The sequence below is a fragment of the Salminus brasiliensis genome, chromosome 19 (genome assembly GCF_030463535.1).
Source record: "Salminus brasiliensis chromosome 19, fSalBra1.hap2, whole genome shotgun sequence".
NCBI classification, from domain to species: domain Eukaryota; kingdom Metazoa; phylum Chordata; class Actinopteri; order Characiformes; family Bryconidae; genus Salminus; species Salminus brasiliensis.
Window position 1 is genome coordinate 22990937 of NC_132896.1, and position 17715 is coordinate 23008651.

At 36.0% G+C, this 17715-nt stretch overlaps 1 protein-coding gene across 4 annotated transcripts in view; it reads right to left on the reverse strand.

Moving 5' to 3' along the window:
• Positions 1-3632: 3632 nt before the first annotated feature.
• LOC140540862 (mitogen-activated protein kinase kinase kinase kinase 4) overlaps positions 3633-17715 on the reverse strand; it is a 46503-nt gene continuing 32420 nt past the window's right edge. For 3 of the 4 annotated variants that reach the window (XM_072663302.1, XM_072663300.1, XM_072663301.1), the window contains exons 27-32: positions 17246-17380; positions 16500-16600; positions 15120-15269; positions 11432-11591; positions 7241-7380; positions 3633-4168 (exon numbers count right to left, since the gene is read on the reverse strand). In XM_072663302.1, coding sequence (XP_072519403.1) covers positions 4085-4168; positions 7241-7380; positions 11432-11591; positions 15120-15269; positions 16500-16600; positions 17246-17380 — 770 coding nt within the window. In that variant the 3' untranslated portion in view covers positions 3633-4084. The other variant, XM_072663303.1, reaches the window with a different exon arrangement.

Below are 17715 nucleotides of genomic sequence, written 5' to 3' on the forward strand. Positions count from 1 at the left end.
CATGGCAGAGATACCTTGGATCATTATAGATACCTGGCTTATAAGATTGGGTATCATCACGTTTTTTTGGAAGTTATTTATGTCAAGATTTCTCATCTGTGCAAATCAATAATACATTTCACTGAATATTACATTACTCCACCACCCCATGTAAATTGAATCCCATCTAAATAGGACTTCATCATGGATCATCAGCTTTTTTTTTAAATGATCAGTCTCCTAATTTGAATTCTCTGATAAATAATTACTGTATACACTGTATACATTAAATTCATATTTTTGTGCATAACACCACAAACAAACATGGACACAACAAAAGTGTTTTCTGCAACCAATATTAGTATATATACAACAATATTATCCATAAATTCAACACTACTTTTTAAATAAAATATACTTATATTTATTCAAGTTACTTTTACTTTTTCATCAAATGAATGTTAATCTGTTCCAATTGTACAAGTATGCATGAAATTAATAATTAAAAATGTTTTTTTTCACACTTAATACAATTCTATACTTCAATTAACTTTTTTTTTTTTAAAATTAGAGCATTCGATCAAGCTATTGACAAACAAAAAAATGTATGTCTCAGTGTTCCAGTTCTATAAAAAGTATGAAATGTATTTGTTTTATTATGCTGTCTGCCTATTTCACAAGACATCTTGGTTAGAAGAATGTGCTGTACATAAAATGCAAATCTTGTTGATTAGTACTAGAAAAGAAACGGCACATGTTAATGTTTCAGTATGGGTTTTCACATGTGACATGCCCAACACATAAAATGCAAAAGTATACGCAATACACTTTATAGTTTGTGTCATAAACGTCCTCTGGGATCAAACTACAAATATCTAGGCAAAAGGACTACACAACATTTTACACACTTACCACTAAAAGGTAACTAATTTTCAACAAACAACTAAGAATGTTAGCTTTAAAAGAGACATTTCCCACCCCATGTGAAACCAGAATCCTTACTGCTGCCTCTCCTTGTGGGGCCAGTAACAATGCCACCGGGCAGACGAGGGACTGAAAGGACACTGAGCGTTGTCCTTCTTGTTCCTCTCACTGGCAGGTTGCTGTCTATACAGATACTAAAATGAAGGATGGAGGCAGAGACCGTAAAACTGGTAAACTAAGTACACCACCTTTACAGAAGAGTTTGCCTGAGTGGGTGGGAGAAAGTAAGGAAGTAAGCGCAAGCACACCTCTAAGGTTACAGTTTCATCTTTCAACAGAGCTGACTCCACAGTTAGTAAACTAAACACTCAGGTCTCAAATATAGCACATGTCCATACACTTCCTGCCACAGAGACAGAAATAGTACATGGAACAAGCTGCAAAGGAAGAGTGCCTCTTTGTGGCAAAATTAAAAACATATTTGCAAACATAATTGAAAAACTTTAATAAGTCAAGTCAACATTGCAAAATTGGAATGCTTTCGCTTTAACTGAAGATGAAAAACATAAATTGTACATTCTCGGGGAAAAAAACAGTTGTATATAGACAAAGCTAAATGAGCCTTTGTAAGAGCCAAATAGCTGGGAGCGGGGGCGGTTTCGGTCCGCGGTCCGCAGGCTCCTTGGGACTTTTACGTTGATGTTTGGTTAATTTCAATGTTCATAGTCTTTCCTCTCGTTTGTTTGTCACAAAGGACTTTTATGTTGACAGCCGTTGGTGTAAGACGCCATGTTTTCTGTTCAGTTCATGTGGTGTTCATTCCCGTAATGAGTTCTGATTTGGTTCACCTGAGAGCTGGGGTACAAAGGGAGCAAACACTATGGTCTCGTCGCCGAGAATTGTTCTTGCGACGCCAAGCTGTATGGTTGGCTTCATGTCACGAGATTTCTAGGAGAATCTGTGGGGTTCGATAGTATACGCTCTAGAAGAGCCGTTTCACGTTCAGAGGGAGTTCGCTTTCTGGTTCACCGGTTGGTCGCCGGTGGGATTCGGCGTCCGGTTCCCTCGTATTCTAGTCGTGTAAGTTTATTAGCGCTTGACGAGCGCGGTTTTGGGGTGAGGTTTGTTTTTGCTAGTTTCTCCTATTTCTTTATGTTCTAGTCTTCCTCCCTCCGTTTGATTTGCCCCGTCTCGCTTTGCCCCCTGGCTACTTTCCAGCCTCCGGTAGCCTTTACGGTTTAGCCCCATTTCAGTTGTCCCGAGTTCGTTTTCTGTTTCTGGTTTGGACCCTGTACTTTGCTGCCATGTTTTGTTCGTTTGTTTGGTTCTCTCATTAAAACATTATCTTGCATTGCACTGTCCCTGCGAGTGTTCCCTTGTCTCGCCTTATCTGTTTTAATCTGCTTCTCCAGATGCCACTGTTGCACTCACAATAAACAAAGCCATGAATATGTGCTCCCCTTTTAAAAGTTTGATGCGATTTGTATTGTAAAAAGTTTCTGAACCATTTGTGTTCATGGCATTTCTGTGAAATGTCAATACATTTGGTTTAAAACTATTTTTGTATGGAATCTATTGTTAACTGATCTCTTTAAAGTCTTCATGTAATTTAGAATGACCACTCATCATGTGGTGCGATCAACTGTATCAGTAACTGTAATAAATTCTAAAAACAAAATTAATTTCTCTAGCTAAAAATATTAATTGCTGATGCAGTGCTTAAGTAATGCAAAACCTTTTTTAATAAACATAATGAGACATTGCAAAAAAGTGGAGCATGTTGAGGAAATTAATCAATTTTAATAGGAATCTGGGTTGCATCACTTGACACTTTGTAAGGCCACATCCAATTCATCTGGATGAACAAACATTAATATTTGAACGATTGTGCTATATTCTCTTATTTTTACTATTTCAAAATTGTTTCTTGAAACTGATCAAGTTTGATAACATTATCAACATTTTTTTTGAAGTAAAACAATGTATGCAGCATATAAAGATTAAAACACCACTTATTTAAATAGTTTATTGTGGGTTGATAAATTTAACTGGAAAGAAATGGAAATTAAGTTCAAGATCTTTCACCTGATTTTGTTAGTACTGTGAAAATCTGATAAATCTTCCTAAAATGTCCAATAGAACATGTTAGAAAACATTCAAACATGCACAGATCATAATAAAATTAGATTTGCATGATTATGCACATTAACTGTAACAATGATGCTATTTAAAAATCATTCATATGGCTTGTACAGTAGTAGTACTAATGTAGGAAGCCTACATTAGATACAACACAAAATAAAGACATAAACATTTGTTTTAAAACAAGATTTTGATAGTTTAACCTAACCGAAAAGTAGAAAATACATATAAAACAGTGCAACTAATATGTACATTCACTGCTGTACACACAAATGGAAGACGGTAATGTAAACATTGCAAACTTAAGTATCTTGATATTTTTTTTAACAAATGGCAAGTATTTGTTTTATTTGTATCGGCTAAGGTAGACCGATAAAACATACATAATATTGTTTCAGAAACCACTGTTTAATACTTTGACAACTTACGTGAAAACTCCATATTTATAAATAATAATCTATCCTTATTATAACTAACAGCTGATAAAACAGTAGGGCATAGTATGTAATCATGAGTGTATTGGGATGATCAAATGTAAAAATGATATTACTGACATATGTTAGGCCTAATAAAAAAATTAGGCAAAGTGCACATAATTTGAAGTTTATTGTACTACACAAACTTTGTATGTGACAGCATACTCATACATCAAACAATCAAAATCAGCATCTGGTAATATGTCAGTTGATTATGCAATGATTTAGCAAAATCAGCACAATATCAGGACACTGCTTATTGCAAGCCTCGGAAATGCAACATTCCCCATAATTCAATAAACTGTCAGCTGTATGTAAATTAGCTGTCAGTCCTATTCTTTATTCTTTTTATTCTATTCTTTTCTGTGGCAGATATCATTATAGAAGCAAATTCAGTTAGATTTGTTAGTTGAAAAACAAAGTGTAATCTTATTTTGGTTAATTGGGACAGGTACTACTTTTGCATTGTGATACTTCATTTTGTTTTCCTACTTCTTCTTGATCAGTTTTTCTTGCATTCTACCCTGAGCAAAGTTCTTTTCAAGAAATCATGATCCAAGAAATCACCAGTTGAAGAGTGAGTTCTGTCCCAGAGTCATAAAGTAGATCTGACTGCTGCCTCCTGACTGGACAGATGCAAAAAAGACCTGCAAAAAAAAACCAAGATTTTCAGATATTTAATTAAAGAACCATCCTTTCAAAAGGTGGATCTTCTATGGCGTTTACTCAAAAGTTTGTTTGGAGTAAAATTACTTGAAAAATGGAAAAACGGAAAAACACATTGATTTCAGTGGCGTAATTGAAATATTAATCTCTCATACAATAATATATATATATATATTTTTAAATGTTTTTTGTAATTTAAAATAATAAAAGCAAAAAGTCTGGCTGTGATAAATAGGTACATTTTGTACCCCTTATGTTTGCTCCTCTTTCAAACAAGCTCACAAAAATACATTTGATTAAAAAATTGTTGCTTTTTTAAAAAAATTTGCATTCATACAAAAAGATGCAGCACTCTAGCTTTTTATTAAAATAAAAACATGACGTTTTGGCCCGTGCTCAGGGATGGGATGGATCCAGTCTTCTCCTCTCACCACGTCATCTAGTTGTTACGGTGTGGTGTGGGGTTTGGACTCAAGTGCAGTTAAAGTTTGTTTTATTATGATCAAATGGAACTACTCCTCTTGTGGTGTGTGCTTGGAGACTGTTGGCCTTGAACTCCCAACCCTGGTAATGGGAGCCCAGAGTATTTCCACGGCTGGGAGGGGTGGCAGTATAAACACTGATCTTAAGCAACAAAGAAAACGGCGGGAAAACAAACAAAGGAAAAACCAGGAGTGATGTTTACTCAAACTAAAGACAGCAAGACAGCAAATGCTTTTCTCTATTCTGTTAACAACTTAAACTTTTCTCTTTTCTGTTCGCAACTTAAACCCACTGTTACCGTTCACCCCTCTACAAAGGTGTGATGGGGAAGTGTGTTTGGCTGGGTGTATTTATACCCTGCCACACAGGTGGGTCTGGTCAGCGTTGATTCCCGCTGGGAATTCTGGGGCTTGGAGTTCTTTGCTCCAATCCCACCAGCTTTCCTACTTTGCTGGCCGGGCCCCCTGCTGGTGGCAGGCGGTACATGCTGCCTGCTCACACTAGTGGCCTAAATACAAAAGGACTAAGACATTTGTTCAACAATCACTGGTTACCAGTAAAAACCTTGGAAGGTACTACATTCAAAACTATATTGTACATTCCATTTCCAAGCTATGTCCTCTTGGAGTAAGTGTATCTAGACTATATATCAAAAGGTTTATCATTCAATATTTCTCATTAAGTGTTAAATCATCAGTCTGCCAACAGCATATTCAAGTCTGGCTGACAGAAAGCACACTTATAAATCGTTTAGATGAGAATGACTCAGTGACTGCTGCTGAATGAACAGAAAACTTTTTTTCTCCAAGCTTTTGGATCTGTAACCCACTCGCTGAGCTAGCATTGCCAACTAGCACAGATACAGCTCTAGCTCAGTTCAACTACTGTTGGCTAACTGCTGAGCTACAGACACAAGTGTGAGAATGAAAACGTGTGCCTAAGAGAGTAAAGTCAAGTGACAGGTGTTGGGCCAGCATGCTAAACATCACAGCACAGTTTGTGTTCCAGCTAATAGAGGCTCAAATTGCACACGTTTAGAGGACAAAGCAGCATAAGTATAAGCGCAGAGTCAAGGGAACTGTTAAGGCACATTTGATATCCAGGTTTGCTCGATTCTTCCTCTCAAACAAACTCAGCATGTCATCAACTCACAACTACTGAGCCCTTGTTTTTTTCCCCACATGAGTTTGACATCACCAATCAGTATGCTCCCACAGCTGCACCTTTTTGCATTAAAAAAAAAACATATTTAGAAATAATTTATGTGAAGGTAAAGAGCCAATAACAAGTACCAAACCACTGAAATCTATCAAGAGAATCATAAACATAGATTGTGCAATGTAGTATTTTAAATGTATTATTTAAAAATAAAACATCAAATAATTTGTATAATTACTTTGGTATGTTTCAATTTTGTCCATTTTTAAAATTTGAACTATTTTTTTATTTATTTATTTTAAAGTTTTTTTTATATTTAACTAAATTTCATTATATTTAAAGGGGAATTTGGTGCTTTTACCTCACTGTCTAACTCCACTGTGTAGACTAATTGTGTATCCCATTATTAAATAGACTTATTTACTCAGGTTTCTCAGATTTTGTCATCTTAAGCTTGAAGTCTTTTATGAAATATTTAGCCAGACAATGTACAAAATCAATGTACATGCACTTAAAAAATGCACACTGAGCTTAACTGGAGCAGTAGCAATTTTAGATAAAATATATAAAATTGCAAGTATAGTGTTTTATGAAAATGATCTAGGTAAGTTGCACATTGCTTTAATGTGAATAAAACAATATTGATAATGCCTTTTAAATAACTTTTTGTGTTGATGTCACACTGACTTTTATCTGTTTTTAGAGTACTGTACCCTTTAAGTTCACCTTACAATTAATTTTATTATTTAATAAGTTTACAGGCCTCTTCTTTTGGTCAAATGTTTCAGACAGCTTTCAAAATGGCCACCAACAAGTGTGAACACATGGATAGCCAAATATTAGTGTAATAGTTATCTGATTGGCTCAAAATACAGGGAATATGTAGTAACAAACACATGAATTGTTTAAAACACAAATAAAGTCAAAACACAGTTCAACAAAAATATAAACAATAATATAAAGGTGCACGTATTTGTCACTGTACAGTGTACACTGTACAGCGAAATGTGTCCTCCGCATTTAACCCATCTGGTAGTGAACACACACACACGTGTTAGGGGCAGTGAGTACACACACACACACCCAGAGCGGTGGGCAGCCAACTCCAGCGCCCAGGGAGCAGAGAGGGTAAAGGGCCTTGCTCAAGGGCCCAACAGTGGCAGCTTGCCGAGCCCGGGAATCGAACCCACAACCCTGTTATCAATATCCTGGCGCTCTAACCGCTGAGCCACCACTGCCCCTTTATTTATTTATATATATGTATATATGTATTTATGAACACTGTTTAAACAGTACATTACATGCCATATATTCCAACTAACTGCAGCATTTTGTATAGATTTGTCATCTGAGTATAATGCAGTTCTACAATAATGTAAATTATATTTATTTTTCCAATAAAATGTTTATACCTTGTCATTTCTCTCACACAGAAACTTGAGTTTCTGTGCCTTTTTATGCATGAAGACTCCATCTAAAAGTCCAGTCTCAGCTGCTCTCAGTTCTATTGCCTTTTCTCCCCAGCCCATGACTTGGTTCGACTGAAGATAGGCTGTGAACATCACAAAAATATGAAGAATAAAGTTAACAAGTCAAATTATGTATTATACTTGCTGCTTTTCTATATACTTATTTGCTTGAAAAACACTGCAATAAACAAAACAATACACAAGTTTTAATATTCAAGAAAACAGTTGACATAGTTTACAGATTTGTATGCTAACTTTTCAGTCTGGAAATGCAAATAAATTAGAGTGAAAGTGAAAGAGAGTGAAACGCAATGGTTAAGTTCTATGAAATATGAAAAGACAGATTAACATATCACAACTTGGAACAACTGAAATTATACAAATATTTAAATGAAATATACATTAGGTATGACACTTTGAGCTTTACCAGAAGCTTGAGGAAACCAAACTTGACTAAGTCGTTTTGATCATTCCATGACAGTTCACCTGTTTGGTCATGTCATGGATTCCCTTGAAAAACAATAAAGCAATTATTTTTTCATCCATCAAGTTCTAATCTAAACTGGATCTTAAATATTAAATATTACACTCATAATATTACCTCATAAAAAAGTAAAAAATGTTAGTCTAAAATGAGATTATTTATTTAAACCTCAGAAATTTAGTTTGGTTTGCTCTTGATTTTTATGGAAGGTGTGCAAAGAGTAAACCTTTACTGTCCAAAAAAAGACAGGAAACCAAACACTGCATTTGAGCACAAGAACCCCATATCAACTGTAAAGCATGGAGGTTATTTCATGGAATAGGGTGGTCTAATGTTTCCCCCTGTAGGAATTTGATTTTTTATTGTTTTTGAAAATGTGATGCAATTACAGCACCTTTAACTATTTATGTTGTTAAAAAGAAGGACAGAGCATCCAGGCAATCAGTGCCACATTACTATGAAGTATATTTTAGTTAAAACAACAAAATGAAGCCAAACATATATATAGTTGAGATACACACTCAATTTGATCTCTTTCAAAATGTCAACATTTTGAAAGAGATCACCTTTTTGGAATTGATTTAATTAATTCAATTGTGTAATATGGAGTTGTTTCAATTGAATATGACATTCTTTAGGTTGTTCCTTATGTCTGAACCTTGATTAGTAAAACACTTTCCCACTGGCTTTAGGCATCTGTTTACATAATGGGCATGTTTTTCACTTTCCAGTCCTTCCCCCCAGGTTACCTTCCCTTCTAAATTCTATTGTACTTGCCAGGCCTCAATGTTGAAGGCTGCAAGAACAAGTTACCACTTGAATGACTAAATGCTACAGTGACCACTTGTTCACGAAGAGAATTGTGTCATTAGTACTTAAAGTACTGTAAGATGGTAATTGTCAATTACTACAAGTTTATGACAGAAGTCTTTAAATCTGGACCTTGAATCCATTTTTCAGTCTTGGACTTTGTAATCCTTAAAAGACCCTCCAGTCACTGCGTAATGACATCTGGCTCTGAAAAGTAGTGTTATAGAACATCTGCCTGCACCGTTTTACAGACCATTTTTTTTCATCAGATTCAGATTCAGTCCCCATCACAGCCCTAGTGAAGATTACAAACAATCTCCTTCTTGCCTCTGATCAAGGCTACGTATGGTTATTAACTCAATTGTTAACGTGGGTGAGCTTAACTCACTACGCTTCGTGCTTGAAGCTTAGTCACGGTAGTTAGCTCAAGTACGGGCTTGAGGTATTGCCTGTGCTCAAGGAAGCTAGCCCTGTCATTGTATCGGTTCTGTCGTTTGGGTTCGGCAGCTGTCCCTCAGCTCTGGAGTCAAGTAAGTTCATAAGCGCCTGACTAGCGCGGCCTTTTGGTTTTCATGGTTTTCCCCAGGCACTGCCTGTAGGTTTAGGTTAGCGTTATTGTTCTGGCTCATCCCTAGTTCGCTAGCCTAGCCCTTGTCTCTCACCAGCCACAGGTGTGCTCTTTTGTTTTGCCCTGTTTATGTTGCCACAGTTGTTGTTCTGTTTCACATTTCATCCTGTTAACTACTGCTGCTTTTCCTTGGTTTCTGCCCGGTTTTGAGTTAATAAACTCTCTCGCTTTGGTCCATCCCCTGCGAGTGTTCACCCTCATTGTCTGACCCAGCGAATCATGACAGCTGTGTTTCCCTATTAGTGTTACACTACGCTTCAGTACAGCTTTTGATACAATAGACCACACAATTCTGCCAGAAACATTAGAAAATACGGAATGCCACAAGACTCTATTTTATTATTTACATTACACGTGTTGTTGTTGGGCAAAGTTATAACCAAGCATGGCATTATCTTTCACTGTTACAATTAGCAACTGTACATATCAGCCAAAACTGATAACAAACTTTGTTTAAAGAAAATTGAGGACTGTGTACAAGGCATAAAATGCTAAGTGTTGCATAATTCCCTGCTTCTAAACAGTGACAAACAAGAGGTTTTGTTCAATCAGGCTGATTTCTCTATTCCTGGTTCAGCAGCTAAAATAATTGATTAGCGTCATAATTGATTGATCATTTAATCAACACAATGGTAATATTACTAGGACAGCTATTCTACACCTTGATAACACCACCAAGCTAAGACATGGACAAATTGCACACTATCCCTAATTTATTTATTATTCTTTGTCTGTATTTTGTTGTATTGTCTGTCTGCACTTATACTGTGTTGCACTTGTGTTCTGTATGCACTGTGTCTATGTTGCACCATTGTACTGGGGGAACGTTGTTTTGTTTCACTGTGTATGTAGTTGAAATGGCAATAAAAACCCACTTGACTTGACTTGACATGGCTTATCTCTGTATGACGCAAATAAAATGTATATGCCTTTATTACTTCAATATATAGACTATTGCAACATGCTCTTGCACCTAGTTTAGAATACCATGGAAAATACTGATCACATTGGCCCAGTTTTTTGCATTACACTGGTTTTTAATTTAATTTCTGTAATAGTTATAAAATTCTTCTATATAGCCTGACACGGGTTCACTCCTGAGTACCTGCAAAGACCTCATATCTTATTACAAACCAACACGATTACTTTGATCACAAGGAATTTGAGAATCTTTAGGTCTTGACTGAAAACTCATTTGTTTAGCTTTTGGTAATTAATGTCTCCATTCAGAAAAGGGTTGCAGATCTGTGAGTTATTGAACATTGAACAATCGAATTGTGGTAAACTGAAAGGCTTGTGCTGTTGTCCCACTGCTTGCGTCTGATTACTCCGATGTTTGGATAGATGCCAATGTTTTGTGTCTGTTTTACCTTCTGGCTCTCTCCTTTTAGCTCTCTGTTTGGCTGTTATAGGTCTGCTGGAGTCGTTAGCACACTCTGATATCGCACATTGCACAACTTGCACACTACAGTCATTATTTATTATCCTCTGTCTGTACTGTGTTGTCTGTCCGCACTTGTTTGTTTGTGTTGCACTTGTGTCTTGTATGCACTGTCTATGTTGCACCATGGTCCTGGAGGAACGTTGTTTCGTTTCACTGTGTACTCTGTATGTAGTTGAAATGACAATAAACCCACTTGACCTGACTTGACTTGACTTGATAATGTTCACATTCTCTATACTCCATATATCCATACAAAACTAATTCCACCTCTTTCTCTAAGTGAATGGCTGCCCACTTGTCTGACTTAACACTGATGGAAGTTTGATCGTCAGGGACTCCTGCTACCTGCCTCAGACAAGCTGCTCACTCTCATTATTATTATTATTATTATTATTATTATTATTATTAATATTATATTAACCAGCATCATTACTTTATTATTCTTACCCTTGCTACAATGATTATGTTATTGAATACGTTTTTATCAATTATTTATAAATGGTTTTGACCAGAGAAGGAGTCTTGTGAGTCTTGGTTCCTCCCAAGGTTTCTTGCCACCATCGCTTTTGGGCTGCTTACCTGGGGGTTTATGTATTGTTGATTTTTTGTTGTATTACTGGATTTCTGTCAGCTATCTTTCCTTTACAGAGGCATATACAAACTAAAGTTTACTAACCATGCCCAAAAGCACACATATGCAACTCCTCAAAAACACCTTTAGTACCTCCTCTGCAGCTAAAAGTAGCTGGTTTATTTTCAGCAACTCACCAACAGAGGCAGGCATTTCTCCCCATTGCAACACTGTCTCCTTGGTGATGCGGCCGTAGGTGTCGATGTAGATGCCTTCATCCTCATAGCACACCAACAATTCCATCCCACTGCTGTTAGGCAGGATGATTATGGCATGAGGACGGATTAAGCCTTGGATCTAAAAAACATACATAGAATGAGCATAATGCCATACAGATATGTATAGATAATATTTTCACCACACAATACCTTTACAGCTACAATATATAGTATGTGTATATATAATGTATATTAATGTTCTAATGTATATGTATAATGGACAATAGTGTAATGACATCACAATAACAACCAGGACAATAGTATTGTTATGTATTACACATTGATTTAACACAAATCAAATGCTATTTACATATGCATTATTTTTGTATTTTTGCATTTCTGAATGTTTTCTAAACAACATTTTATTCATTCTGCAAGTACACAATTGATAAATCAGATCAAGCAAAAACAAATACCAGACATTAGAGTGTAGCTGCGGTTCTGACTAACTGATACATAACAATGTTTGGACCCTTAGCTAGCCAACTAGGCCTAGATAAGTTAGCTAGTAGGTACCGCAGGCCGTTTGTTTAATTTTTAAATACCATCCTCATTTTGAAATAATGTCATCATTTAAAAATACTGTGCTATACCTTATTACAGACTGATTAATGACTAAAAGCTAAGCATGCCTGAAACAGGAGACAAGACTGGAGCCAATTCCATGCCTGGAACAGGATTGACAGTGAAGCCAGAAGTTGGTTCAGCATAAGAGTAAGAAGCAGTAACCAAAAGACATGAGTAAAGTGTAGGAACTGAAATTAGCTGGAGGTGGAGCTAAATTTGATTAAGAAACCATAGCTTGACAATCAAAGGTCCCTGTCCCTGGAAGCATGACAGGAAGCCTGGTGATGGTGGGTGAATAACTGAAGTAGCCACAGACTTAACTATGTTTGACCATGTGCGGAACAGCTTCTTTAGCTGCAACTTTCATGGCAGGGACACACTTGTGTTTAACAGCAGGATGATCAAACTCCTTCTTGGTTTCCTCACTCCTTTAATTAAGTCATCACAAAAGTCAGAATAAGTCAGGTCACAATGAAGATCATGAGTACCATGCAAATGTTTGTGAGTTCCTGCAGTAACACACACACATCAACCCAGGTAGTGCCTAGAAAATACTAGAATATGCAGGGCAAGAGTTGGAAAGTGTTAAAAAATGTAGTGTAGGATTGTTGCAATCCATTTCCAGTTGCTGCCATCATAATGGAGTGAAAGCAGGATGCAAGAAGTATGTGCACCAGTTACTAACACAAATACTAAGCTTACAGTCATACTACATCTCTGCAATTAAAATACAAGCAGTCACAGAAAGGGTTGGGTTGGGCAGAAACCCAAACATACATACACTAGGCATGTATAATAACTGGATTATACTAGTTAATTACTTTGATTATGTTTTTTTGTCTCAGAAATAATAAAAAAATAATAAAAACCTCCACAGTTTCATTTCTTGACTGTCATAGTTCTTAATTAGACCTGCACTCAGGTTAATTATTGTGAGTTATAGGAAAACTAGGCACCCACAAAAAATAATAATGCTTGCCTAATACCCACAATCAATCAACATAGGCATGCACAGTCACTCTTTCATCTCATTCTTTCACACTCTCTCTCTCTCTCTCTCTCATTCTCACAGACACACACAACCAACCACTGTACTTGCCTGACTAAGAGACTGCCTCACAAAAAGTGTCTCATCTTCCTGCTGAGCCACTACAATCCTTAGCATCAACACTGGCATCCAGAGCCGCAGTGCTATCTTTATTCTTTGCCTTGGGATTCTCATCAGCACCGCTGGCATCGACGGAATGGCAGAATGAGTTGGTGTATGTGTGTGTGCCTCTAGAAGTGTTCGTGTGTAAGTCAGAGAGAGCATACAGACAATTACAGAAAGGAAGGAATACCAGCAGACAGAAAGGTATGAAGAAAGATTTGGTAGTGTATGTAGATATGCATGTGGAAAAAAGCATGAGATCAAGAGTGGAGAAAGGTGATGTTGAAAGAGTAAAGAAAGAAGACAGCAGTTGCAATAAAGTGAGTTAGGATGAATGCATGTGTTGCTTCTTGTGTGATTGAGCAGATGAGAGTAAGAAAGAGTAAATGAAAAAAAGAAATAGAAATCTACAGAATGCAGCCCTCTCCCTCCAGTCACTCTCCAAGTCTCTGGTTGTAGTCTCCAAATATATCTACTTTGTGGTATTAGAAAAACAGGCCACTTCCACATGCTTTACGACTAGGGGTGGGTATTTTTAGACCAGCTATTGGTTAGGAGAAACTAGAACAGGCACACACACACACAGCACAAATTTTGAGGGTGAGTGTTTCAGCCTCTGTGATCTATGTGGGGCACCACAGTAGAGTGTACTGTGAGTGGGCATTAGAGTTGTAGGTGGTAACATAGCTTTCTCTGTCTCTCTCTCTCTCTCTCTCTGTCAGGGAGCCACTTATTACTGAAACACAGCCATGGCATGTGGGTGTTACCAGTCCAGAATCTCTACAAGTTTAAATACTGATACAGTAGGGTGAAATGAAACTTGCCACATTTAAACTGCTACCACTTATAACTTAATGTGTACACTGTTAAAGTACATTAAATCTTTTTGTTTTAAAGCTTTTCTGAAAGCCAAACACAGAGCTATAGCTATTGTTTTTTGTGACAGCTTCAAAGTGGAGTGCTTAGACTTGCAGATTTAAAAGCGAATCAATGTAATGATATTCAACAGTTAACACCTCCTTCCTACATGATCATTGTAGTTAAGAGTGAATGTTCAGCAGTGTGGGCGAAGATAAGCTGAGAGGTATCTCTTTAAGAGTTAGCTGGTCCAAATACACAACACACACACAACCTGTATTGTACAAGTGGGCTTAACCTTCCATATGTAGACTTAACCATAAATAAATATTAGGGCTACATTCCATATAAATTATTAATCATAAGTAATATATTGGTCTGAGCAATACTGAGAACACAGAAGGCTATAGGCATTCACTGGTGTTCCAGATGAGATTCTGTGAATCAAGATCTTCAAATCATCAAACTACGACAAACAATTTTAGTTACAGCCCCATGAAGCAGATGTAAGTACACTTGGGTAAACAAACATTTTTCAGTTGTTTCATCATCATCTTCATGTTCATCATCATGTTTGACAGTTTTGACTGAATGCTCACAGATGCTTACAAGAAACAGAAAACCATTTTAGGGGTACTAAGAGTGCCTCTCATGCAACTACAATTTTTCAAGATTTGAAAAATTGTTAGCTTAAATGATTTCTTACCAACAAGAAAACCCCTTCCAAGCAACTTCATATAAATATGAGCATGTTGTTAGAAAAGCTGCAACAATTTAAGGTGGGAAAGCACATATTTATGCTGAGAGATTGTGAAAGGTTCTGATTTCCATACAATTTTCACTGTATTCATAAAATGTGGTACACTACACATTGCTGCTTCAAAGCTAAAGTGTATTTTGATTTTTAGAGAAGTACATTTGCATTTAACATAACATGGCAACTTACAGGGTTTCATTTAAAAATATATTTAAATGAAACCCTGAAACCATGTATATATTATATATATGTTTGTAAGTGAAGACGTAACTTACATGTGTAGGCAGATATAGGTCATAAGGGGTTCCAGAATCAACATCGATTGCATGAAATCCAGACATTGATCCATAGATGACCTTTAGCCTCTGTCCATCCTCCACAGTTAAATCAACAGACAGTGGCTTCTGAGGCAAGGAAGGGAATGACTGCACAAAGATTATAAATCATTACTCTAGTACTGATGTATTATACAAATCACTTTTACAAAATTTTACAATTTTACAAAAATAATTAATATGCATTGCTAACAAGCTGTTTACATAAAATTAAAAAAACATGTACATTAGATTTAAGATAAAGCCAATAAAGCAGTGTTAGCTCAGCTCCAAAGCAATTCATTTCATCCACATAATAGCAAAGCAACCATGTTACATATGTCTGTGGTCTGCAAAGACCTAGAATAACTAATAAATGGATGAGTACATTAAAAGTGGAACAAGTCTCTCAGGACAGTGCTAAACTAGGACACTCTTCAAGGTGACCTTCTTACTGGGACAAATGCAGTTGAGCTCTTTTATGCTATATTTTTTCACAGGTGCCAATGACATGAAACTTTTAAAAGGTAAATAGTTTAGAATTAAGTAATATTAAAATGTATTTCTCAGCATGGCTTGGTTCTTATGTTTGGAAATATACAATTTACAACTGTGAAACTATGGTATAATTTGGTATGGATGTGCTGGTGTAGGACATAAATGAAACAATGAAAGATGTGACATTTTTAGAAAGTGTTCACTTTAATGTTTGGCAGGGGATGAATTGTCCCCCTGCAGTAATTTGCTCTTAGTACATCCAAGCTTTTCTTTTTACATTTACTGTTCTGACTGCGTTTGATTGTTCCAGCGGCAGTCCTGTTGTCTCATACAATTTAAAATGCTATCCTTGCTGTCATTTTGTAAACACAACCTATATGACCACTCAAATAGACACTGGACTGAGTGAATGCTATATATAGCTTCTGGACACATGTTAAGCAGCTGTACTCTAATGCCCATCTGTTGCTCAGTGAACATGTATAATTAATGCAGTTTTTCCTCATAAATGAGCAAAACAATACTCAAAAACACAATACACAATCAAATTTCACATGGTCATTTATTTACATTAATTTGCATTAATGTCTAACTTGCACACACAGCTTTGTTAGATCATGTTGTCCATTACTGTGGCACAAAAAAAGTAGATAAAATTACAGAAATGTCTTATGCTCGGCCCAGAATTTACAGTGAATGGTCATTAAAATGGTTAGAATAAAGTTATCTGTAAGGGACAGGTACTTATTTTAATCTCAAAAATCAACTTTTTTAAAATCAACAAAACATGTACCAGTAAATGTTGTAATGTTACACCTACAATCACCAAAATATAACACTTACTTTAAAAGCCATAAACTTGTGATATGGCTTAGGAGCCCATGCATAGACCTCTACAGCATTCTTCAAGGCAATAACCAGGAATTTAATCTTTTCATAACGAACTGAAAATACAAGAAAGATGTCGCTGTTAAGTACAGCTGTTTGAGGTACAATCCATCTGAAAATGCTTTTACTTTGCCCAATAAATGTGAAATAGTATAAAGGTAATAAGTAATAAGCATAATGAAAAATATTAATCTTTTAATTATTTAAACAGTATGACTGAGAATCAATTCATTATTTGTTATGAAGGGCAAAACCACAGGGAAGAACATAAATCATTGATTGACAATATAGTTTCTTAATTGAGTAGTTTATTAAAACAAAACATTTGGCAATATTTGGCCTACTTTTTTTGTGCTTAAGCAATTTTCATGTAGATCAAGTATATTTATGTGGCATTTTAATAAAACTATAATTTTCAGTGCTTTTTCCATCCTTTGTCATTTGTTTAAACTTAACGAACTTCCATTCCCTTGAACTGAAATTAATCTTTGGTTAGTCACTTTGAGTTTAAAAGATATACATTTGATGCACTTTTTTACTTGTAGTTGTATCCATTGCTGACACAAATGTGCACATACACACACAGCTTGTTTAGTCCTTCTAAAGAAGGACTACCCATTCAATAGGACTCTCTATTGTTTGATGACTCTGTAACCTCAAAAAACATTCAGTAAAATTTCTATGATTATGGTTACACTTACCCACTTTGTAGTGCACACAGCCCTCCATGTCTCCCACTGAAGTCCAGCCCTGCCGCTTCTCCACTTCAGGATCATTGTGCAAGATCTTATTCCTTAGCCATGACAGGAAGTATAACCTCAACTTGTTCTTTTTACCTGCCAATTAGACAGAAACAGACAATTAGACAATCACACAATTATTATTAGTAACAGTACATCTAATAAGTTAAGCATGTTTTCATTTGTACAGTGAACTGTTTTTTCCTGACAGATTTCTTAAATCTGGAAAATCAAAACCACGGAATAAGATTTATGATACATTTTAAATAAAAATATCTGTGAATTGTGATTCAAAGTGATTCAAAGGCTTTTTTGTACATTTTGTTGTATTACAGTGCAAATACAACTTTACAGATTTATGTGGCTAATTTGTAGGTCTTAGTGTTCCAATTCAGATGTGCAAATTTGTATCTCAAGTACATTTTGTATGT